This window comes from Bos taurus, chromosome 1, assembly GCF_002263795.3.
Source record: "Bos taurus isolate L1 Dominette 01449 registration number 42190680 breed Hereford chromosome 1, ARS-UCD2.0, whole genome shotgun sequence".
In the NCBI taxonomy this organism is placed as follows: Eukaryota; Metazoa; Chordata; class Mammalia; order Artiodactyla; family Bovidae; genus Bos; species Bos taurus.
In genome coordinates, this window is record NC_037328.1 from 142,185,779 (window position 1) to 142,211,768 (window position 25,990).

Genomic DNA, 25,990 nt, shown 5'->3' on the forward strand with positions numbered 1-25,990 from the left:
CACTCACCACGCTTGCTAAGGAAACGTGTGGCCTTTGCAGCAGGTGCCCGTCCTGCACAATCTGCCTGACCCTGGTTCATGTTCAGGGAGCTCAAATGCTGCCCGTGTAGACCTCATGCCTCCACAGGTGCATCAGGAGGGGCCACTGCTGCCACCTGAGGACAAAGAGCTGCTCTCGGGCCACTTGCAACACAGAAATTAAGTCTCCATCTTCTGGGTCAAACATTCTGGAGCAAAGCTCTTCCAGGACATGAGCAAAGAGAATGCAGCTGAAACTTGTTGCTCTTGTGTAAGAGTGTAATTACAGTCTGGGAGAGAGAAATGTGCTTGGGGCGTGTTGGGACTGGAAGGGACGACACAGAGAGCCCTGCAGAGAAGTTGAAGGGTGATGCCTTGCTCCATGAGTGCTGTAGACAGGGGTGCTTCCAGTCACCACCTGAAAAGATGCCCTTCCAGAGGAACGCAGGTGCCCTGTCCCAGGAGCACTCCCTTAGAGAAATGCCCCAGCCGCTGGTAGGCTTGTCTCTTGGGATAAATATTTGGTGCTGTCCTCAGATCATGGCACACAGCTTCTAAAACCCTTGGAATCTCCGGAGTGATAAGAATGTCTTTTGGATGCTAAGGAGATGACTGGTGGCTGGGGACCTAGATAACAACAGGAGGCAGGCAGGAGGTCAGCACAATCAAGGCGTGATGAGAGGGGAGAAGCTTTGCCACCTGGAGCTCAGGGGAATGGATAGGGACTAGAGATGGGATCACAGACCCATAGCCTGTGGTTTAATCAGACGTCCTCTGTAATGGAACCTCCATAAAACCCTTTATCAATGGGGTTCAGAGAGCATCTGGTCCTGGAAGGGTGGCACATATAGAGGGCATGGAAGTTCCCGTCCCTTCTCCCTTCCCTGCTCCAGACACCTTTGCCATTTGGCTGTCCCTGAGCTGTGTTCTTTATAAGACACTGGTAATGGCTCAGAGGGTAAAGCGTCTGCCTACAACGTGGGAGACCCGGGTTCAATCCCTGGGTCAGGAAGATCCCCTGGAGAAGGAAATGGCAACCCCCTCCAGTACTCTTCCCTAGAAAATCCCATGGACTGAGAAGCCTGGTAGGCTACAGTCCATGAGGTCACAAAGAGTCGGACACGACTTCAATTTCACTTTCAATAGTAAGGAAGGGCTTTCCAGGTGGCTCAGTGGTAAAGAATCCTTCTGAAGTCTAGGAGACCCAGGTTTGATCCTTTTGCAGGGAGGATCCCTTGGATGGCTACACACTCCAGTATTCTTGCCTGGGAAATCCCATGGACAGGGGAGCCTGTGGGCTACGGTCCATGAGGTCACAACAAGTCAGACACGACTGAGCAAGTAAACAACAATAGTAAGGAAACTGCTTTCCCAAGTTCTGTGAGCTGTTCTAGCGTAAGGAGGGGCTGTGGGAACCTTCAACCTTATAGCCAGTTGGTGGGTACAGGAAGGTCAGACCTAGGGTTGGCCCTTGACCTGAGGGGTCTGCACTGTACTTAGTGCCAGAATTGAATTGAATTGTAGGACACCCAGTTGGTGTTCAGAGGATTGGAGGACTGCTTGTTGGGTGAAAGAAAAAATGCACACATTTGGTGTCAAGAGTCACAAGTAAACCACTGAGAGGTCCCCATTCAGCCCTGGCTGCAGGGTGCGGAATGTGAAGCTCCCATGGGTCCTGGCTGCAGGGTGCAGAATGTGTAGCTCCCATCCTGCAAGATGACTCTGATGCTCTGACCTATGCAAGACCCCACTCTCTGTGCAGGACCGGGGCAGGGGGCTTGCTGATGAACAGATATTTGCAACGGTGGTTACTTTGGCGCACAGGGGTCTTCAGGGGCTGCAGGAGAAAGTCAGAGCACAGAGCACTTGGAGGGCGGGGGAGGCCCAGTTCTGTTCTGGGGGGGTCCTGCAGGGAGACTCGTTCAAACCCAAGTTGAAAAGATACCCACAAAGGGAGACCAGCACCCCATTCTCATCTGACCCAAGCCCCATTCAAGTCTTGATCCAAGACGTGACTATATACCAGCCCCCTTGTCCAGGCAGATTCCTCCTCTTCGTTACCTCAAATACCATCCACACGTCCCTTGTCAGGGCTGAGACAGGAGGATGAGAAACACGGACCCTGATGCTCTGAGGGGAGCAGAGAAAGGACAGGGCGGGGGGGTGGCGGTGGTGGTGGATGTCCTAGAATCTCCTGTCTCCTTGGACACGTTCTGTTTGTATCGTGAGGTTCTGCTGTGGATTTTCCCTTCTCAGGAATTACACTGCACCGAGAGAACATGTGACGGTGCTGGTACAGGATTCAGTCTAAGTTTGGAGACCCTGGGGGTGGCTCAGACCCTGAAAGGAGGAAGGCACTGTCATCAGCTCCTGGGATGATGTCTGTCCTTCATTTAACTTGTGGATATTTGGGAACCTCCCATGGGGACACGTTACAAGAGAAATTGACTAGTCAGGCTCGACTGCTTTGCAAGCGGGTACCCTGAAATGGGCTGTGATCAGCCAAGATGCATGTCCAAGAGAGGAAGAGGTTGCATACAGGATCCAAGCACCTGGGGGTATCCTGCTCCCCACTTCCCAGGGGCCAGGTGGATCCCCACAGGGCGCCTGAGCTGGTTCCCTGGGACCACGACCCTCAACCCACTTTCCTGCATTGCTCAGGGGGCTGAGTTCCTGCCCAAGAGGAGGGCCCTGATGCCAGCACAAAGGTACTGGCAGGCGCCCAGGTCCTCTCTGGCCAAGAAAACATAGGAGTCAAGAACTATGAAGAAACTTGTAAAAGAAAACAAAATCGTGTTCACTTTCCAGTAGTTTACTGAGTGAAAAGCTTCCTAGAACAGTGTGGACAGCTGCCCGTGGTCCCATCTGCAGGGAGCAAAGGAAGGAGGGCTGAGAGCAAGGAGGAAGAGGGCAGACTTAAAAAACTTGATGCTGGGCTTCCCTGGTGGTCCCATGGTTAAGAATCCACCTTGCAATACAAGGAACACCTGTTTGATCCCTGGTTTGGGAAGATCCCCCGTGCTGGGGAGCAACTAAGCCCATCCACCACAACTACTGAGCCCATGGGCTGCAACTAGTGAAGCCCGTGCACCTAGAGCCCGTGATCTGCAACAGGAGAAGCCCACCACAGTGAGAAGCCCACACACCGCAACAAAGTGTAGCCTCCCACTTGCCCCAGCTAGAGAAAGCCCGAGGGCAGCAACAAAGACCCAATACAACCAAAATAAAAAATTAATTAATTAAATGTTTAAAAGACAGGCTTAAAAAAAAAAAAAAGCCTGTGCAACTTCTATACATTGTTTTCAACTTTTTGATGGGTGTGCAATATTTCTGCCATGGTATTAAAACAAACACAGTTTAACCATTCACTTTCCAAACGTTGCGTTTCTGGTACTATCTGTATATCAAGACCTTTAAAAATGGTCTATGGCCATTTCTCATCCCTGCTCCCTCCCCAGCACCTCCAAGCCAGTCTCTGAGCTCTGTTCTCTTAATACTGACAGTGTCAGAAATCAGGGAACAGAAACCGTCCATCACAAAGGGACTTGAGGCTTATTTGTCAATAATAGGGCACTCAATCTGGAGAAGGCAATGGCACCCCACTCCACTACTCTTACCTGGAAAATCCCCTGGACAGAGGAGCCTGGTAGGCTGCAGTCCATGGAGTCGCTAAGAGTCGGACACGACTGAGCGACTTCACTTTCACTTTTCACTTTCCTGCATCGGAGAAGGAAATGGCAACCCACTCCAGTGTTCTTGCCTGGAGAATCCCAGGGACGGGGGAGCCTGGTGGGCTGCCATCTGTGGGGTCGTGCAGAGTCAGACACGACTGAAGTGATTTAGCAGCAGCAGCAGCAGGGCACTCAATCAATGCACAGGGGCACATCCCAAGCAGGGGACTCAGGTAGGCCAGGCCTACAGCAAGCTGCCCCCAGACCCCTAGCTTTTGAAACCTGGGCACTGCACCATCTGCTCACAGGGCCCCTTCCAGCTCTCACGGGCTGTGCTGGTGCCAGCATCCTGCCTTGTTGCCACCAGTTTTCTCCCAACATCTCCCAGGGATTTCCCATGCTTCCTGCAGGGGTTATGGAGCTCTGAGACTCCAGGATCCACCAGGGCATGGGGAGAGAGAGCCCTTTTGCATTGCCAGGGCAAAGGACGCTGGGTCAGTGCCTGGGTGACCAATTCTGGAGTCCATGGTGGAGCTGATTGTGTGTACCTACAACCCAGGAACCCCACACCGGCCCCAGAGATACTCCCAGGCTTGAGTCTGAGGACTCAGGAGACAGTTCAGGGCAGCCTTGCTGCACTTGTGAAAAAGAGAAAACCATCTCATTGTCCATCTTCGGAAGGTGGACAAAGCTGCCTGTGCCCACCCAGAGTCGTGAACTGCAGTTCCAGCTAAATGAACTAGAGCCCCAAAAACCAACCTGGGTGAACATTCAAACTGCCATGTTCTTATAAAGAGAAAGCTTGTTGGGAAAACGTACACACAAAACAATAAACATTTGAAATGCACAAATGATGTTCAGCTGACCCAGGGTGGGGGTGGGCGGGGATACACAAGGATGGGGTTCCAGGGGCTGGGTGGGAGCTCCTTCTGGGCCCAGGGGCCAGCCAGGTATCTCCTCCTCACAGTCTGCTAAACGGTATGCATTTAACTTGACAATAAAACATCAAGATCCAAGAGGAAGCTTACACTTGAGAGTCTCTCAGCACTTCACAGAGACTTTTTATTACAAAAAATTCTTCCCATTTTTTATGGTAGTTGACCAGTGTAATAAATAATTTCAGCCTGTGAACTGTTAGCAACTATAAAATAAACTCTGTGTAATAGCTAAATGGCTAAAATCTATATACCATGCTACAGAATTATTCACATATTATTTATAACTGTACCTATATAAATCTAGAGCTTCCCTGGTGGCACAGTGGTAAGGAACCCGCCTGCCAATACAGGAAACATGAGTTCCATCCCCGGGTCGGGAAGATCCGCTGGAGAAGGAAATGGCAACCCACTCTAGTATTCTTGCCTGGGAAATTCCTTGGACAGGGGAGCCTGGCAGGTTCCAGTCCTTGGGGTCACAAAGAGTCGGAAATGACTTAGTGACTAAACAACATTTTATAAATTATAAAATGTATGTTTATAATTTAATAAAATTTATAGATCAGTCCTGGGTGTTCATTGGAAGGACTGATGTTGAAGCTGAAACTCCAGTACTTTGGCCACCTCATGCGAAGAGTTGACTCATTGGAAAAAACTCTGATGCTGGGAGGGATTAAGGGCGAGAGGAGAAGGGGACGACAGAGGATGAGATGGTTGGATAGCATCACCGACTCAATGGACATGGGTTTGGGTGGACTCTGGGAGTTGGTGATGGATAGGGAGGCCTGGCGTGCTGCAGTTCATGGGGTCGCAAAGAGTCAGACATGACTGAGCGACTGAACTGAGCTGATATGTATATAAATTTACATATAATCCAATCATTTAAACTATACAATCAAATGGCTTTTAAATATACTAAATATTTGTTAAATATATTTCACATTGGTATGAGCATCACCAGCACCACCTTTAGAACGTTTCATCACCCCTTAAAATCCCATCCCCATTAGCAGTCACTGTTCACAGCCCACTCCCAGGCCCTGGACACTACTTGTCTACTTTCTGTCTCTATTGATTTATCTATTCTGAATATTTCATATGAATGGAATCTCGTAATATGTGTCATGTCTGGCTTCTTCCGCTTAGTGGAATGTCTTCAAGGCTCATCCACGTGGGAGCATGTGTCAGAATCGCATTCCTTTATGAGGCCAAATAATACTCCATCATGTGGGAATGCCATATTTCATTTATCCATTCATCAGTGATGGGCCATATTTTATTTATTTTTTTGGTGTAAGATGTCTGGCATTTTCAATAATTCTAAGAATAAATTCCCCCACCCCAGTTAAAAAAAAAAGAAAATCGAAATATAGTTGATTACAATGTTGTGTCAATCTCTGGTGTATAGTAAAGTGACCCAGTTATACATCCCAGTTTTAAATTGGCTTCCTGGGTGAGGAAAGGCCTCCAGCAGGTGACGGTGCCTGGCTCACCTTCTCCTGGGCTGACCGGGCCACGCTGGAGACTTGCTGCACAGTCAGCTCCAGGGGTGGCTGCAGCAGGTCCTCCTGGAAGCAGAGGAGCAGCGGGCCCTGGAACAGAAGAGCAGAGTGAGGAGACGGTGCCCTGGGAGGGTGGGGGGGCGGGGGGAGCTACTTTCTAAAGGAGATGACGTACTTGCTGCAAAGCTCTGCAGCTCTGCAGCTCTAAGAGGATGTGATATGACTTCATTTAGTTCAATGTGTGCTTCTGAAGAGCAGCCATGGACAAATATCAGTAAGAAACTCAGAGACAAAATAAAAAATGTGGCAATGAAGACGGCAGAGGGGGTTTTGAGAGCTCAGGTTCACAGTGAGAGTGGAGAAGCCCAGGCTCCCAGGAGGGTGGGTGCGCGGCTGGCCTGCAGGTGGGGCACAGCAGGTACATGGGCTGTGTTCTCCCCTTTCTCTAGGAAACCTCTCTCTAGTTTCAGAGAATCACCTCTCCCTGCCCCAAGGGGGTGCAGGCACTCTCCTTAGGTTACCCTCTTCTCCCGATGCCCAAGTGGCAGGTGGGCAGGAACCCGTGGGGAGCAGACAGGTGTTTCTCCATGGAATTTAGGATTCCTAGCCTGGAAATGAGCCAGCCGGTGGTATTGCTCAAGGATCAGATTCCTGAGTCCCTGCTTTGAGGATCCCCAGAGCTGCTAGTCTCCTGCCCTCCATGGTCTCCTGGTTTAACTCCACCTTCAGCTCTCCACATCCTCTCATACCCTCCCAGAAATGTCCTCCACAGCTTGTCACTCTGGCAGGTGACAAGTTCTTGCAATTAAAATCTTGCGTTAAAATTCTGCATTAAGTTTTGGTTCTTACAATTAAAATCTTCAATGTAAGACATGCAAATCAATTAATATGACCACAAGGAAACAAGACTAATGCTTTATGAAAGAATAAATCAGGACTTGGATTACCAACCAGGTCTTGGTTTTTTAAAAAATAAGTTCTCTTGTAAGGCTGAACACATATGCCAACAATACGACCCTGGAACGAAACTCTCCTTCAACTCTCTTCCTGATATGCTCCAGAAAGCCCATCATCATCAAATGAGTTCTGATCACGTATTTAAAAAACAGACTCAGCCCCACAGCTCCCCACCACATCTCATCTATTTCTGAGACTCCTGGCTGTGATGAGCTGGTTCCAACTGCAAGGCAAGATCAAGGGTGGGGGATAGAAATGGTACAAATGGCAGGAAAGCTCTCCTGGCAAGTGCAGTGGGGATGAGCAAGAATGAAGTCAGCCCAGGGCTGTTTCTTAAGAATCCCCAGTAATGCAACATACACCTACAGGCACAGAACACTGTCACTGAAGTTCTTCTAACCTCATCTTGTCTTAGCGACATCATTCTCACCTCTACAAACCATCAGGGGAGAATTAAATCTACTTCGTGAGAGTGATGAGGTCATGGTTCGGGGGCTGCTCTGCGGATGTTCTCCATGGCTAGAGCTTGCTTTGGTGCAACCTGCTGGCCAGTGGCTTGGGGATGACATCGCCCTGTGTGCCAGGCCTCCTGGTTGAAAGAGCAGCCCCAGCACAGAATGCAGTGCTAGGCAGGAGACTGACCCCTCACAGGAGTCATTACAGCTGCTAGACCACCACCAACTCTTTGTGACCCCATGGACTATAGCCCACCAGACTCCTCTGTCCATGGGATTCTCCAGGCAAGAATACTGGAGTGGGTTGCATTTCCTCCTCCAGGGGATCTTCCCCACCCAGGGCTAGAACCCATGCCTCTTGTGTCTCCTGCACTGCAGGAGGATTCTTTATCACTGCACCATCTGGGAAGCCCCACAGCTGCTGGGGACTGCATGTGAAACAATGTACCTTCTACCCCAGCCTGAAGAGACCACGTAGACTTAAGCTGCCTGGATGTCACCTCCTGCCCCCTGCCCATCAGGAGGTGCCATCTACACCCTCTTACCCATGGCACCTTCTGAATGAAAACCCTGTAGATATTCTGCTAGGAAAGTTAATGTCAAGAGGCAGGCTCACAAAGAAAATACATGATTCAGTTAAAATGAGGACCCAAAAGTTCCCCTTCCCTTTCTGATCGATCCTGGAGTTTCAGAGAGCCCAGCCTGTGTGCAGCAAAATCCCTGTATCTCTGCACTCTGTCCATGGGCAGGCAGCCTCGTTCCAGACTCAATCCCACTCAGACCAAAGAAAGACTTTACATCTACAAGGAAAAGCAACAGGCAGGAATTGCCAGGAGAACAAGTGAAAAAGAAACACAAGACACCAGCTGTCTGGGACATTAAGACACACTACAGAACCTCTGTGGGCTTCGCAGGTGGCACAGTGATAAAGAATCTGCCTGCAGTGCAGGAGATGGAAGAGATGTGGGATTGATCCCTGGGTCGGGAAGATCCCCTGGAGTAGGAAATGGAAACCCACTCCAGTATTCTTGCCTGGATAATGCCATGGACAGAGGAGCCTGGTGGGTTACAGTCCATAGGGTCACACAGAGTCAGACACAACTGAAGTGACTTAGCATGCATGCATGTACAGAACCTCAAGGATTCCAGGCGTGTGGTACCAGCCCATGAACACACAGATGACCAGAGGGGCCAACACCGGGCATTCAGAATAGACCCCAACGTGTATGGAAACAGTCAGTGACAAGAGTGGCATCCCAAATCACTGGCTAAAGATGGAGCTGTGAAAAATCGGGATGTGGGAGGAGCCCCAGATAGAACACAAACGTAACCGCACAGGGAAAGAACACAACCGCCAGAAGCGGCAGGAGACAGAGTGAACCTGAGAAACCGGAAAACAGGGTCCTGGCTGCACACAAACGCGAGAATCTAGTCAGGAAATGTGCTTCTCACGGGGGTACAGGTCAGCAATCCAGAAAGGACGTTATATGTACGCTGGAGTTGACCAAATAAGTACGTTACAGACACTGAGTCCCAGATGCCTCGCTCTTGGAGGAGGAAGTTAGAGATAAGGAAAGGGGAAGATGAAAATGAACTCTGTGCCATTGACCTGGAATCTTGGTGATCAGTATTTGTTGCTCAGTGGCTCAGTCATGTCCGACTTCTTGTGACCCCATGGCCTGTGGCACGCCAGGCTTCCCTGTCCTTCATCATTTCCCAGAGTTTGCTCACACTCATGTCCATTAAGTCGGTGATGCCATCCAACCATCTCATCCTCTCTTGCCCCTTTCTCCTCCCGCCTTCAGTCCTTCCCAGGATCAAGGTCTTTTCCAACAAGGTGGCTCTTGGCATCAGGTGGCCAAAGTATTGGAGCTTCAGCTTCAGCATCAGTCCTTCCAATGAATATTCAGGGTTGATTTCCTTTAGGATTGACTGGTTTGATCCCCTTGCCATCCAAGGGACTTTCAAGGGTCTTTTCCAGCACCACAATTTGAAAGCATCAATTCTTTGCTCAGCCTTCTTTATGGTCCAACTCTCATATACATACAAGACTACTGGAAAATCCATAGCTTTGACTATATGGGCCTTTGTCAGCAAGGTGATATCTCTGCTTTTTTAACACATTGTCTAGTTCTGTCATAGCTTTCCTTCCAAGGAGCAAGTGTCTTTTAATTTCATGGCTGCAGTCATCATCTGCAGTGATTTTGTAGTCCAAGATAATAAAATCTGTCCCTGTTTCCATTTCTCCCTCATCTATTTGCCATGAAGTGATGGGACAAGGTGCCATGATCTTAGTTTTTTGAATGTTGAGTTTTAAGCCAGGATACTTGAAATGGTTTGCCATTCCTTTCTCCAACAGTATGAAAAGGGGTGTCAGCATAGTCATGATTTTGAAGATAGAGGCAGAGAGACGCGTTACATGAATATGTGCCATCCATATGTATCTTTCCTAGGTCTGTTCACTAAGAGGGTCTAGAAGCAATGAGACCCCAGCAGTAATAAGCACCCCTGATGCCCAAATCTTGTATTCTAAATAATTCTTTAGTAAAAGGAATCAGAGCTGCTTGGAGAAGTGGTCAAATCCAGGGCCAGAGAAGAAGAAAATACAAGATGAGTCTACAACAAACATCTTGCAGAACCATCAAGGAAATGCTAATATATATATATTAACATATATATATAAATATAAATATATATATATATATATATATATGTATGTATGTGGAAGAACACAAAAGAGCTTCTAGTGGCCAAAACAACAACAGTTTAAACAACAGAACAAATAGTGATGGTACTGGATTATAGGGGCTTCCCAAGGGGCACAGTGGGCAAGAATCCGCCTGCCAATGCAGGAGAGGCAACAGACTCAAGAGACGAAGTTTCGATCCCTGGGTTGGCAAGATTCCCTGGAGTAGGAATCGGCATTCCACACCAGTATTCTTGCCTGGAAAATTCTATGGACTAGGAGCCTGGCAGGCTATAGCCTCTGGGGCTGCAAAGAGTTGGACATGACTGAGCACATGCATGCTGGGTTGTAACCCACGGAATAAAGCAAATATCCATGAATACACACTTATGTAAATACTCAAAAAAATGTATAGATGGAAGAGAAGTGTCAGCTCTCTCTTGCAACAGAATTCCAATGAATAAATGCAGAAGGAAAGACAGAAAAAGAGAAAATCATCATTAGGCAAACTCCACAGAAGTGTTGCAGACTAGATACGTGGATGCCAAAATCAGTGTGCGAAAGTGTGAGGAGTAACAGGATTTGTGCAGTCTCAAAGTATCTCCCCAAGATATTTGTTAACTATAGGGAGAGAGGATAAGGGAGACGTAAGATACAAGAAGAGAAATGGGTGGAAATCACCTTAACACAGGGATCAAGGCCACAGTCCCCATTGGTAAGCCACGCTGACGTCATAAACCCATGAAACAGTACACTCAAAGGGGCACATCCCTTCTGTGGTTTGTGGAACTGCAGCCCAATTGTGCAAAATGCCGAACTGAGGGATATTTGGCAAAACAGCAATCAATACTCTTCAGAGTTGTCAAGGTCATGAAAAAACAAGGGAAGACTAGGAAACTCTTACAGACTGCTGGAGACAAGCACAAAGCAACAACTCAACAAATGTAGGACCTGAACGGGACCCTGGAACAAGAAAAGGACACTGGTGGAAAACAAGGGAAACCAAGCAGAGTCTGCAGTTTATTAAAATGTTTTGTTAATTTCTTATATTGTTACAATGCTAGTATCATTGTACCATGAAATATAGTAACACTGTGCCAACGTTAATTTCTTATATTAGAATAACATTAATATCATTGTGCAGGTCAGGAAGCAACAATTAGAACTGGACATGGAACAACGGACTAATTCCAAATAGGAAAGGGAGTACGTCAAGGCTGTACATTGTCACCCTGCTTATTTAACTTATATGCAGAGTACATCGTGAGAAATGCTGGACTGGAAGAAGCACAAGCTGGAATCAAGAATGCCGGGAGAAATATCAATAACCTCAGATATGCAGATGACACCACCCTTATGGCAGAAAGTGAAGAGGAACTAAAAAGCCTCTTGATGAAAGTGAAAGAGGACAGTGAAGAAGTTGGCTTAAAGTTCAACATTCAGAAAACTAAGATTATGGCATCTGGTCCCATCACTTCATGGGAAATAGATGGTGAGACAGTGGAAACAGTGTCAGACTTTATTTTCTGGATCTCCAAAATCACTGCAGATGGTGACTGCAGCCACGAAATTAAAAGACGCTTACTCCTTGGAAGGAAAGTTATGACCAACCTAGACAGCATATTCAAAAGCAGAGACATTACTTTGCCAACAAAGGTCCATCTAGTCAAGGCTATGGTTTTTCTAGTAGTCATCTATGGATGTGAGAGTTGGACTGTGAAGAAAGCTGAGTGCCGAAGAACTGATGCTTTTGAACTGTGGTGTTGGAAAAGACTCTTGAGAGTCCCTGGGACTGCAAGGAGATCTAACCAGTCCATTCTAAAGGCGATCAGTCCTGGGTGTTCTTTGAAAGAAATGATGCTAAAGCTGAAACTCCAATACTTTGGCCACATCATGAGAAGAGTTGACTCATTGGAAAACACTCTGATGATGGGAGGGATTGGGGGCAGGAGGAGAAAGGGACAACAGAGGATGAGATGGCTGGATGGCATCACCGACTCGATGGACGTGAGTTTGAGTGAACTCCGGGAGCTGGTGATGGACAGGGAGGCCTGGTGTGCTATGATTCATAGGATCTCAAAGAGTCGGACACGACTGAAAAACTGAACTGAATATCATTGTACTATGAATTGGCGCTGTGGTAAAGAATCCACCTAACCAATGCAGCAGACACAGGTTTGATCCCTAATCCGGGAAGATTCCACATGCCTCGAAGCAACTAAGCCCGTGTGCCACAACTACTGAGGCTGTTCTCCAGAGCTCGGAAACCTCAACTACTGAGCCCACTCACTGCAACTACTGAAGCCCGTGCGCCCTGGAGCCCATGCTCTGCAACTAGAGGGTAGCCCCAGCTCTCTTCAACTAGAGAAAAGCCCAGCCCAGCGCAGCCAAAAATAAAAATAAATTTAAAAAGTTTTATAGTAACACTGTACCAATGTTAATTTTTTATACTGTTACAATGTTAATATCATTATGTTATGAATTATACTAATATTGTACCAATGTTAATTTCTTATACTGTTACAATTTTAATGTTGTACTATGAACTATAGTAACACTGTATCAATGTTAATTTTTATACTGTTACAATGTTAATATCATTGTACTATGAATTATAGTAACATTGTACCAATGTAATTTCTTGTTTCTGATTATTGCCGCCCTGTATGGTTATGTAGGCTGGATAAGGAAAGGATAGAGACTATGAATTGTTTTCACAACTTTTCTCTAAATCTAAAAGCAGTAAAAAATTTTAAAGTTTTTTTTAAGGGGATGTTACAAGAAAGCAGCCCATCTTGACCCTATTGGCTAACGGCTTCACACAGATGTCATCTCATCTGGACTAGCTGCCGTTTCCCAGACTGAACCCCAAGTTATCCTCTTCCAGAGATGAAGCACAGAGAGGTCAGGGCTTGCCCAAGGTCACACAGCCCCAGAGCTGCCTGCCAACCTAAGCAGAGAAGACACAGCTCTTCCAAGCAGCTCAAGAGATCCCCTCCCTACTCAACAAGCTGGGGGGCTGGCGGGAGTGGAAGTTAGCTTTGGCTGCATTTTAGTTGACATTAACACTACGCCCACTCTTCCTTCCCCTGAATCCCCATCTTGCTGAGAGAATGGGTGAGCGCAAAGAACAACCTGAACTGGCATCTCTTCCTCGTTTCTACTGACAATCTGCAGAGTCATCAGTGAGCCTCCTTTAGGTTGATGCTTTACAAGTGAAAAACAAAGCACATTAAACAGCTTGCTTGGCCCAGGCTTGGCCAGCTCCCAAGCAGGGGAGGCCTGAGTCCAGACAGGCTGAGGTACATCACCACCGTTTCTCCCCTTCAGTGACAAGTTTCTAACAGGGGCTGTTATTCATGCCCTGAGACAGCTGAGCACTCGGCACCGGGTGGGCTGCGCCTGGATGGACAGAGCTCTGGCCTCCCTCACAATCCTGGGAGCTGATGAGGGCACCAGTGACCCCACAGTGCTGCTGGGGTGGGAGTGGGGCAGCATTCACCAAAAAATGGGGAGGAGGGATTTTTGTTCTGAGACCTGAAATACTGCTGTTGTTTTTCAGTCGCTCATTCACATCCGACTCTTTGCAACCCCATGGACTGCAGCACGCCAGGCTCCCCTGTCCTTCAACGTCTCCCAGAGTCTGCTCAAATCCAAGTACATGGAGTCAGCAATGCTATCTAACTATCTCATCCTCTGCCACCCCCTTCTCCTATTGTCTTCAGTCTTTCCCAGCATCAGGGTCTTTTCCAGTGAGTCGGTTCTTTGCATCACATGGCCAAAGTATTGGAGCTTCAGCTTCAGCATCAGTCCTTTCAATGAATATTCAGGGTTGATTTCCTTTAGGATTGACTGCTCTGATCTCCTTGCAGCCCAAGGAACTCTCAAGAGTCTTCTCCAGCACCACAGTTCGAAAGTGTCAAGACAAAGGCTGAATAAGTGTTGGGGATAGAAGGAATGCCCTGTGGGAAGACCCCACACAGGAAAGAACCCAATGTTTGAGCAACAGAAAGGAGAGTAATTCGACGGTCAAGTGAAGGGTGACTTGACTCAAGGTCACCTTCCCATTTTTACCAGCTGACCACTTATACTGTGGCCACCATCGGTGCTCAAGGACCTTGAATTTTTGTGAGCAGCACTTGAAGGAAGCTCATTACAGAACAAGAAACCTCCAAGTCAGGTCCCTTTGTTTACTCCTCAAATTGCTGCAGCTCATATACAAGGCAGAGCTATTAATACCATGTTTTAAGTTCACACGGCATTTTCCGTTTTTTTTTTTTTTTTCTTTTTTTTTTTATGAAGACCACAAATTGTCCTACAGTCTTGGTCATCTACATTTAGAACATTCCTCTGAAAAGAATCCTGGGGCAAAGGACTAAAGAAACAAACAGCTTCATGACTCTCCCCACCAGGGCCTGGGCCTACTCAAGCAACCCATTCCCAGACAAGTCCAGAACATGGTGCTTGCTCTCAGACCACTGCTCCCCGCATGTAGTCCCAACAGCATCAGCCTTGGGAGGGAGGCTCTGTCCAGCCTGTGGGTAGGGGTTCTCAAGACCATGGGCTCTGGCTTTCAGAGCTGGTGACCTGCTGTGGAAAGAGCAGCCCCAGAGTCAGCGGTGGGTGTCAAGGGTGTGGACTGCTGCTGGGGTGATGTCACCCCAAACCACTTTGTAAATATTCACGGAAATGCAAAGTGAAAACCTCTACTGTTGCCCTCAGATAACAGGCAGGGCATTAGTTCCCAGGTTGGTGACTGAACCAATCCTGGGATCTTCCTGTTCTCATGGACCGAGCCGCGATCAGAGCAGCTGATGTCAGGTGTTTGCAATGCCAGTGTGGAGAGGTGTTGCTGGATGGGGGGACTTTAACTGACTGAATGCTGGCTGGCGTATGGACACTGTGTGTGTCCAGCAGCTTCTCTCTAGTGAAGAGCTAGCCTCGGGAACTTGTGAAACATACAGTAGCCTCCCTGTACCCTGCTGACTCCCTGGGTCTGAAGTGGGGGAGGTGGCAGGCATGCATATTCTTTCAAAGGTCTCTAGGCAATTTGCCAGTGTTCCCCAAATACCAGGCATGTGCTGCCAGAGCAGCCACGCTCTCTTCATCTGTCTCTCCAACTCAGCATCCTGTCTAATCATAAGGAGTAAGGGTCAAAACCCTGCAGGACCCCCTGATACAAGGAGCCTGCCCTGCCTCAGTCACTGGTCATCCAGGGTCAAAGGAGACTCCACAAGTTACTAACCATCTTTAACTCCCTGGAGACACGAGCCCCATTGTTGGGGATGATGTGTTAAACAATCGTACCCTTTGATCCTTTCTTGCTGGACTGAAGGAAATATTTGAGTCTCAAAGTCAAATTTGCTGCCCATGGGGGACCATGGACCCTTGCAGATGTAGATGAACCATGAAGACCCCTGGCCCTTTGTTCTAGCTCAACACTGGCAAGTCTCTCCAGTTCATAGTCCTCTGTCTCCCCTTTTGGAGAAGGAAGAGGTGCTGCTAGAAGGGTTTAGGGTTCCTTGCAGTCCTAAGATACGAGCTGGGGTAAAACAGGATGAGAGGAGTTGCTCCACTCCGGAGAGAACTCCACCTTGCACAGAAGATGCTAGAGACGACTGAGTTACTGCCAGTCCCCCAGCGACAGGAGTGCTCTCCTCTTGGGCCAGGGCAAACAGACAGCAGCACGGCGTGGGGGCAGGAGGGGCCTCTAAGCTGGCTCGCTGAGCCGAACGCGGACTTGGAGTTGTCAACCCTAATCGGGGATTAGTGGGAATCGAGCTGAAGGGAGGACAGAGGGAGAGTCCCGAAGGGCTGGCTGCCAGGTCAGGACACCCACTAAAAACAGCAGGGCCTGCTCACCCAAACTGCCACTAGTGCTGCGATCGGATGGCCCAGGACAGGGGAGGGGGCGTGCCAAGGCCATGGTAGCAGTTACCCAGATCCTATCTGATGGGCTGCCGTCTATGGGGTCGTACAGAGACGGACACGACTGAAGTGACTTAGCAGCAGCAGCAGCAGATCCTATCAGCCTGCAGAACCTTCCATTTGAATTCAAATCAAGCAACACGTCCAGGTACCAGAGAGAGCAGAGTCACACACACACACACACACACACACACACCACACACACAGCCCACCCCCCACACACACACACACTGAGCCACCTGATATCACACTCAGACCCAACTGCTGTCAGAGAAGACTTAGAGCTGCCTTGAGCTTATACTCAGTGTATCATTGTCCCTTCCAGGCAGGAGTTCTGGAAAAACTAGTGTCTAAGATTCTGCAGTGCATGGTGAATAGCAGAGGACAGGCAAATAAGCCAAACCTCCCCCAACTCAAGCCCCCAGCCGAGGCCTCCGCCCACACAGATGCAAGCGAGCAGGAAGAAAGGTCTTCATTCGAAAACTTCAGGTATTTTCTCCAGTTACTCGAAGGGCTGCCCGCAAATTCCAGGGAAGAGATTTCCTCCTTTCTCAGCCCTCCAGGCACACAGGTAATCTGGAAGCTTCCAATCAAGGCAATTGCAGGTTCTGAGCCAATCAGGAAATGTCAGGGAGCCAGGCAGAATGGTTTAAGCAGGACTGTCCCAGACTTACAGGAGGGAGGGTTGTGCCTCTGCCTGACTCTCTCAAGGGCCCCAGCGTGACAACAGGGCCCTACAGATCAGCTCCAAAAAGGCTGAGAAGCAGAATCAGTGGCCCACATCATGCCCCCGTCTCTTCCAGCTGAGACAGGACTTTCACCCGCTCACAACTCCAGCCTGCAGTGTACTCAGCCCTAGTGCCCAAGCCCAGGATACCCGGTCAAGCAGGGGTCAATGACAGCAGCTTTGAGGGGAAACAAATTTGTGTTTGCTTGTCCAGGTGAGGTCACGGGGCTTCAGGGCTCCCACAAGAAATGGGGTGGTTCCTCTGAAGAGCTGTCCGGTTCTGGCAGCAGGGGTCACAGACTCCAGGCACCAGGGCAATCGGAAGTCAAATGACCTTGAAGGCTTTTTGCACCCAAAAGGCATGGTAATTTTTTCCCAGAGTTCAGAACACGGTGTTTTGTTGGATTTACACTCATTCGCACTCAAAGCTTTTCTGTTTTTTAAGTCCATGGCTACATGAGTCAAGGCCATGGCACAAGGACCAGACAGAGGGCTCGCCATGGAGTATTCTGAAAGCTGATAGTTTAGACACACAGCATTTGCTGTTTCCAAAGCAAAGGGCCATGGGCTTCTCCACTAAGTTCCCAAGCAGGTGGAGGGGCGTGTACATCTGAGAGCAAGGAGGACTGGCAAAGACTTAGTGCCCCAGACCCACCAGGCCTTCATTCCTCCTATGGAATATTTAGAAACAGCAGACAAGAGGAGCGCATCATTAAACCAAGATGCCTTAAGAGTAACAATAAGCCACCCAGTCATTAACTAGACCAGGAACACAACCACAGGTGCCCAAGGCAACAGAGTTCAGACTAAGCCCCTGAGTTTTCATTTCAAGCTTCATTTCAAGGCAATCACAGGTTCTGAGCCAATCAGGAAATGTCAGGGAGCCAGGCAGAATGGTTTAAGGAGGACTATCCCAACCAGCAGGTAGCTGGGTTCAAATCCTAGCTCTGCCACCCACGGGCTGTGTGACCCTAGGCAGGCTACTTAACCTCTCCAGGCCTCAGTTTCCCCCACCTCTAAAATGTTGAGGACGCCTTTGCTCCAGGAACTGTGAGGATTCAGAGACGATTCCATGTACCTGAAGCCCCAGCACACGTCTGGCCAGTAGCTGCCCTCGATGGTCACTAATTATAAGTGCTAACCTTTGGGTAATATATTCTGGGTAAAATTCAGCTCCATAGACGGAAGCATATTTGGTTCAGAGTGATTCATAAATCAGGTGCAAAAGCGGTCCAGTGTCCAGGCGAATACGGGAAACCACCTGGGATGCCGGCCAGGAAGGGCAGGTAAGAGCCAGAGGGGAAGTGGCCCCTGGACAAATCCCTCCAACAGCCAGGCTCTCCCTCTGGCACGCTTCACGTCAGGGTAATAAAACCTAATCACTCCGCCTTCCCCATCGACGGTCCTCCGTCTCCACGGTCTTTCTAACTTTCAAGGATGCTTTGCCCCTTGAGGCAGTCAAGGGCTGTGGAGAGGCTCCAGGGAAGAAGAGCCTGAAGACACCCCGCGATCACCGCGCCCGACCCCGCAGCACGGCCGTTCTCACAGAAACTTACCCCCTTCCGTTTGGCCTCATCGTTCAGGGCGGTCACCCAGGCGGCCTGCCACTGGCTCCTCCAGCTGTTCAGAGTCAGGATCCAGGCGAGCAGCGCATCCGACTCTGGGCGCTGGCAGTCGCCAGGCTCCGCCGCCCGCCTTCGGGAGCGGGGTCGCGCCCTGGCCAGCGCCCACTGCGCCAGGTACAGGCCCACCGTGCCCAGGGCCACGACGAAGAGAGCCACCAAGACCAGCCATAGGACCTCATCGAGCCACGAGCCCAGGCGGGACATGGTGATGGCGCATACCCGGCACGCCTCGCCCCAACTTCCCAGGAAGCCCCCGGCCGGGCGCACAGCCCGCGGGCGGCAAGCTCAGGACATCAGCTCGCCGCCGGCAGGGACTCGAGGGGGGCGGGAAGGGGGCGCGGCGGGCGGATCAGGGCAGCTGGCTGTGCGGGCCCCGGGCGCTGAGAGGCCGGGCGGACGGGGTGAGCGGGAGGAAAAGCCGGCCGGCGCGCGACGGCCACGGCCCAGGACTGCGCCTCCAACCCCGCGCACCTGGCAGATAGAGACGCGGCCGGCGTTCCCGACTCGGGCGTCTGCGCTGTTCCCGGGCCGCGGCCGGCCGCGCTTCCTCCTGCGCGCGCCGCCCCAGGCGTCCCGCCCGCGGCCCAGTGGCGGCCGGAGAAGGCTTGGGCCGCGGGGCGGGGGAGGGGGCGCGGCCTGTGGGGCGGGGCCGGGCCGGGGTCGGGGCGGGGCCTGTGCCTCCCTTGTGCCTGGGTCGTCGCGTCCGTCCCCGCCCACGCCGCCCGCCCGCACGCCCTCTTAAAGGCCCGGCGTCCGGCTCCGCTGTCGGCCCCGCCCCCGCCGCGGCCTCCGGCCGGCCGGCCACGTGCGCGCGCCGCCCGCCCGCTTCAGGGCCTTCCCAGGGCGGCGGCGGCGCGGCGTCTTCCGAACCTGACCTGTCCACAGCGTGGCGACGCGAAAGCGCGGGACTTTCCAATTAGCCCGACGCCGAGGCTGCAGTGGGGCAGTCTGGCTGGATTTCCATGAGCATCTGTGCACACGTGTGTGCACGTGTGTGTGTGTGCATATGTGTGTGCGTGCGTGTGGAAGGGTGATTTCTAGGGTTGCCGTCTGCCCGCCAGCAGAATACTGAATCTGGTTTTCACATCCTTGGAAAGTCCCTGGAAACCCACCATTCGCACTCTGAAGTCTGGACCCTCCCTTGCAGAGCTGCCGTGGTATCTCCCAGGAGCGTCAGAAAGAAGGCTCATTAAGAAGTTTGTGCCCATGGAAGCGTGTGACACCTCCTGGCACCCCTCACCTTGCAGAGTGAGCCCCCATCATTAGGAAATGCCTCAAGGCACTAGCCTGAGATTCTGACAAACCTGAACCCTAAGTTAGTGATTTGCTTGTCCTTCTGCAGCTGTATGAAGGGGATTTGACCTTGAATTGGGTTGACTGAACCTGGGCACAGAGGTGTCTCTCTGGCTGGGTCTGATGGTGCCAACCAGGGTCTGCCTGTCTGATACCATCAGTATGGGTCCTGGCCCCACCACTGCAGCAGAGGGTCCTCAATGATTCCTCCCCAACCCTTCCTTTCCAACCTGGCTCAGGGAGAGACTGATAAGACGGACTAGTGTCTGGCCAATGGACATTAGTATCTAGATCTGGCTGGGAGGTTGGTGGCATTTATTGACAACTATTATGCACAAATCCTGGAAACAGTAGAGCAAAGAACCACAGAAAGATGCTATGACAGATCTGCCCTGGATGCCAAATATTAGAGACAAGGCTGAGGTGCAGGCTGGAAAGGGCGAGCTTGGTGTAAGGGTATTTGAAGAAGTGTGTGTGTGCAAAGGCCCTGAGGCCTGCATGTGGCTCAGTACCCCAAGGCATAGAATGTGAGTGGGATGGTGTGAGGGTTGCAGTGGGGTAGGAGGTGGGGCAGAGGCTGTACCTGGAGCACCTGAGTTATGGATAATAGATTGTGCCACAGAAAAGGAGAAGCAACAACCTGTCTTAAGCAGAGTGGAAAAATTGAATTTTACAAAGATCACACCCAGCAACACGTGGGACTAGATTGGAAGAAAGTGGGAGAGGGCAGAGAGACCAACTAGAAGGGGATCTCAAGGGTCCACAAGAAGGGTTTAACACAGGCCTGGTGCATGGCATGGGGCAGAATGGGCCGCCACAGAAGAGGACATTTCTGGCTTAGAGACTGAAGGCAAGGAGATGAGGGTGGATGAGGTTTTTTTGTTTTTTGTTTTAATTTTACTGAAGTATGGACTTCCTAGGTGGCTCAGTGGTAAAGAACCCACCTACCAATGCAGGAGACACAGGAGACCTAAGTTTGATCCCTGGGTAGGGAAGATCCCCTGGAGGAGGAAATGGCAACCCACTCTAATAATTCGTTCCTGGAGAATCCCGTAGTCAGATCCTGTAGCCTGGTCGGCTACAGTCCATGGGATTACAAAGAGTCTGACGTGACTTAGCAACTCAACAACAACAACAAAATTGAAGTATAGTTGATCTACAATGTTGTGTTAATGTCTGCTGTACAACAAAGTGACTCAGATCTATATATACATTCTTTTTCATATCCTTTTCCATTGCAGTATTTCAGGATCATGAATATAGATCCCTGTGCTATAGAGTAGAACCTTGTTGTTTATAGAGTAAGTTTGATATGGTGAGAGCAGCCAAGGAGTTTACACTCAAGGGCCTGATTTTCTTTGAGAGTGAAGTCACTCAGTCGAGTCCAACTCTTTGTGACCCCATGGACTATAGCCTGCCAGGCTCCTCCATCCGTGGGTTTTCCAGGCAAGAATACTGGAGTGGGTTGCCATTTCCTTCTCCAGATATTCCCCACCCAGGGATCAAACCCGGGTCTCCCACACTGCAGGCAGACTCTTTACCGTCTGAGCCATCAGGGAAGCCCCTTTATCTGAGAAGGAGGTAGGAATTGGGAGGTAGGTGGACTGAGATCCCTAGTGGGAGACAGGACTGGAAGCTGGCAGGTAGGAGAATTCATCAAATGGCCCAGGTGAGCGGGAGCCAAGGAGAACCAGCCCTTCCCCGGTAGGTCTGATATCAGGTCTGACCTTCTAAAAGCGAAAGTGCTGTGATCCTATCAGTTTCCAGCAAGTTACCAATCCCTTAAACCGTAGCTCACCCCTCAGCACCCACACCGGAAAGGGTTGAGAATTGCTTTTCTTTTCTCAGAAATCTCTTCTTCTAATTACTTTCTGATCTGTAGCCAGACCTATGCAGTTCAATAATCCAAGTCAGGCTGGCCTCCTTGCCAGAATAACTGGGACAACTGGGTACCCCAGGCTCTCCGTCTCCCTGTTCCATGATGAGTACAGGTGTGCACTTGTGCACTGGCTGGGTGGCAGGTGGGAGACGGCCGTCCGCACCCCGTGTGACTGGTGGAACCAGTCTCATTCCTCTGCTGCCGTATCTCTGGGGCACGCTACCCGCACTGGCTCATTTAGAGGCTTGTCACACACTGTAAACTAACAACCACCCCAGTCTGGAATTCGTCACGTGCTCTAAGTTTTTTCAAAGGGAAGATAAACATATAAGTGTTGAATTGTTTCTGTGTAGAAGCAAAGTGAAGGAAAAGGAGGGATGTCACGGGCTCACAGGAACACACAGCTGGCCAAAATGTTCAATAGGAACTAAAACTCTTCTTGTAAACCGAGGAAAAAGAGCAGACTGCCTTCACTTCTGCTCTGTCACCTGGTCCCGTCCGTCCGGTGTGTGGAGGATACTGGACGGCTCAGTCTCTAGGGAGAGCAGCATTCCCCTGACGTGTGATGACAGTCCTTAACCCTGTAGCCCTTCAACCCAAGGGACCAGGCCATGATTCTACCCAGGAAGGAACTTTGCTGTCACCTCCTAAAACCTCCCGGTGGGTCAGGGACCATAACACTCTGCAGCAGTGGCTTGCTGCTGTTAACCCCACCTCAAAGGAAACCACTGTGCTTTGAATCCTCTGAGCCCCGGAACTGAGCTTCTGTGAGCAGGCAGGGTGGGGGTCTAGGGGTCTGGGTGCAGGGGAGGGGCTCATAGGTACTTGCTGGCCATTGTCCCCAAGCCGGTAGGCCCAAGGAAAACCATCTACACCTCAACCTACTGGGCCGCCAGAGGCAGCCACCTGCCTGGAATTCTCCAGGAAGGCCTGACTCTGAACCTTGGACCATGTGGGTCCCAGAGCAGCAGAGAGGAAACAGCAGACACTGTGTTTCGAAGGCCTCCTCAGACAATGCTCTGCAGCAACTGGCTGTGAGCGCACAAGAAGCAGGGGAGAGGCTTCTTGTCCCATTTGGTGGCTCATCTGTGTTTCCATGCTGCTGTTCTATTGTCTCCCTCTACCAAGCCCAGGAGGCTCTGTGAGGATGATGTTACTTTTTAAAATAGTATGTCTAGGATCATATATGTTTCATAACTACATACAAAGTTATTAACACTAGAAAGTACTCATTACCATTGAACCAGATATTCTTATGGTCTTTTAAAAACACTTAACAAAAAAGTGGGATTAAGTACTTACTAAAAATGTCACTAAATTTCCACCGAATTATCTTAAGTTTCCAGAAGAGGAAAGGGACAAATTTAGTAAGCCTCTAGTTTGTCTCTGACTTGGTGGGGACTCTTCTTCACACTGTAGCAGTTTGCTTGAGGGTGACGAGGACGACAGCTTAAAGTATAAACTTGTGCCCGCGTTGCCCGATGGACAGACGTACTGACGGATGGGCAGCCTGGGCCCCAGCGGGGCTGTGATGGGCCACTTGGAAATGCAAACGCGCAGCTTCTTCCTCTGTGTTTGACAGAAGACATTCCGAGAATTCCTTCTTAGCGAAATGCCTTTTAAGACTTGGCTCTATGCCCTTAGCTGTGGGGGTCCGCGGGGACATTTGACCCCATCTCTTCGGCTGCATCGGCAGGACTTAGTCACTTCCACAGTCGGAGGCTGGGGGCTGGAGGCCGTTTCCTGTCGTGCCTACTGCAGGGGGTGGGGGTGGGCAGGGATGCAGGGAGCCTGCGGCCGGTGGTATTAGAGGCCTCGGATCCTCCTGCTGGTAATGTTCGTGGTTTTATGATGCCATCCCTGGGAGAAAGGCTGCATCTCTGTATAACTGCCTAAATCCCAAGTACCAGTGTCAGGACGGCCGTGAGAAAATGTCTGAAGCTGAAGATCAGACCACACGCAGGTCGTCCCTGGCTGCGTGAGATGGAGATCCCGTCTGTCCTGCATGCCCCGTCCTGGAGGCCACCCCTGCACCTGGGGTTGGGCCCCCACAAAGGCACCTGGCATGGGTGGGTGACTGCAGGTGCTCACAGCGGGCACAGCTGGGTGCTGGCAACATTGAGGTGCCCCTGCCCTTGAGGGACTCACTTAATTTTCATGGCACTGTGACAGATTTCACCATCCAGTGTTAAAGGTGTGGAAGCTGAGTTCAGAGAGACTGGGTCACTGGCCCAAGGCCACACAGTGAGAAAATGGCTGAGCCGGAGTCGGCCCCTAGGTGGTGTCAACCCCCAAGCCCCTGTTCCTTCCGTCAACTATCATAAAGTAAACACATTCTGCTAAAATTAGAAACCTGTTCAAAGCTGGAAATGAAGGGGTCCCGTTCCTCCTGTGCTCCCCTGAAGATCTGTCGACAGAAGATGAATTGCCTTTTGTGTTCTCAAGTCCAGGAGAGGCGGATTCCTTCAGACCCAGAGGGGAAGGAAGTTCATTCAGGGGTCATTCATACAAGAGGGGCTTGTGTGGTGCTTCTGCTGGGACCCAAGCCCATTCCTGGGAGGACTGCGGGGCAGTCAGACAGCCCTGGGGCAGGCGCACAGCGAGGAGCACCGAGCCCCACCCCCCGCACCCCTGCAGGGTGCCCAGGCTGTCCACCTCTCACCCAGAGCCAGCAGTCACCAGGATGTGCCCTCATTCCCAGGCAATGGCCGCTGAGGAGCCTGAGTCACTGGTGTTGCAGGGCCAGAGCCAGGGCCTGGCAGCCTGCTGCAGGCCAGCCAGCCAACCTAGAGCCCGCCTGGGCCACCCTGATGACACAGTTCCTGTGCACAGCGCCCACAGAGGGTGGTGAGGGACAGAGGGGAGGCAGAGGAATGGAATCCAGCCCGGCCAGGTGGCTCGTTTCAGCCTCCCGTGTGTGCTGCCCAACAGCAGGGGGGCTGGGCAAGCTCACTGGCACCCAAGGCTAGGATCTACCATATGAATAAATATTTGAGCTCATATGTTTTCATACTGCTAAACTGTCCTGAGGAGGCAGTTGCCTACACCCTATGCTCTCAGAAGAATGCGGCCCCGCACCTGTCTACTGGTGTCTGAAGTCACGCTGTCGGAGAGTCAGATGTGTCCGCCAGGTAGAGGTCATGTTGGTAGGGCGGCCGTGGCAGCCTGGCGGAAGTGCACGCTGAGGAAGAGAGAGACGAAGGCGCTGAAGACAGCTGTCGTCCCTCCCTCACCTTGTTGGGACTTTGCTTGGCTACACCAGAGGCTCCAAGGGGGGCCGCTGTGTGGCCACCGTGGGACCTTCTTGCTGGATGCAGACTCCTGGGCACGGAGGGGCACAGCCCCTTCTTTCTCAGAATCCTTGAGATCTGCCTCTGGCTTCCCCCTGACCTGACCATTCCTGGTGCTGACTTCAGAATAACACAGGTTTGATGCATGGGATGATGCAGCCGCACAAGGTACAAACTGGAGGGAGGGCCATGCTTAGCCCACCTGTGGCCTCGGAAAGCTTCTCCCATCCCCCATCAAGGTACAGGCCATATAATTAATATTTTGCTTTTATTCTGGCCCCAAATTTTCCTTTGTGCTATGTGTTTTTCTGAAAAAGCCTTGCTGGGCACAAGGTTAGAATCAACTAAATATCTGGAGGAATATTTAGTCTCTTTGAGAGTTAAAATAAAGTACTATTAAACGGTTTTAAAAACAATCCAAATACATCTTAAAAAACAAAACAAAACAAAGACACCTGTTTACCTACAGAGAATGAATGTAGTAATTACAAATGGTTATTATCTATTGCTTCCCTGGTGGCTCAGTGGTAAAGAACATGCCTGCAAAGGCAGGAGATGCAGGAGACTCAGGTTTGATTCCTGGGTTGGGAAGATACCCTGGAGGAGGAAAGGGCAACCCACTCCCAGTGTTCTTGCCTGGAAGATTCCATGGACAGAGGAGCCTGGTGGTCTACAGTCCATGAGGTTGCCAAGAGTTGGACACAACTGAGGGACTGGACACAATTATCTTGCAGTGGCAAGTGGAGCAGTCCAGTAAGACAAGTGAACAATTTTGCTGATCTGGAAAAGTCTGGAGTCTGGAAACAACTGATCTAGTGCTTAAAAGAGGGAAACATGAATGCCTGCTGTTTGCCTGGCACTCTGCAGTGATTCCCATAACAGGTAGCTCAGCAGGGACCACGTGGCTTGAGTGGATCTAGACCCGGAATCCGGGTGCTCTCTGTGGGACCCTTCTTGCTGCGCCTGTGGACCATCCCTTTGCAACTGATGAGCGATTCTTCACAATGACTTACCACAGAGTCTC

At 50.6% G+C, this 25,990-nt stretch overlaps 1 protein-coding gene across 1 annotated transcript in view; it reads right to left on the reverse strand.

The window, feature by feature from the left end:
• Positions 1-18,858, reverse strand: part of C2CD2 (C2 calcium dependent domain containing 2) — a 61,663-nt gene extending 42,805 nt beyond the window's left edge. Inside the window, exons 1-2 of the mRNA NM_001192676.1 lie at positions 18,436-18,858; positions 6,118-6,216 (exon numbers count right to left, since the gene is read on the reverse strand). Coding sequence (NP_001179605.1) covers positions 6,118-6,216; positions 18,436-18,708 — 372 coding nt within the window. The 5' untranslated portion in view covers positions 18,709-18,858. The remainder of the gene's footprint in view (positions 1-6,117; positions 6,217-18,435) is intronic.
• Between the last annotated feature and the right edge of the window lie 7,132 nt (positions 18,859-25,990).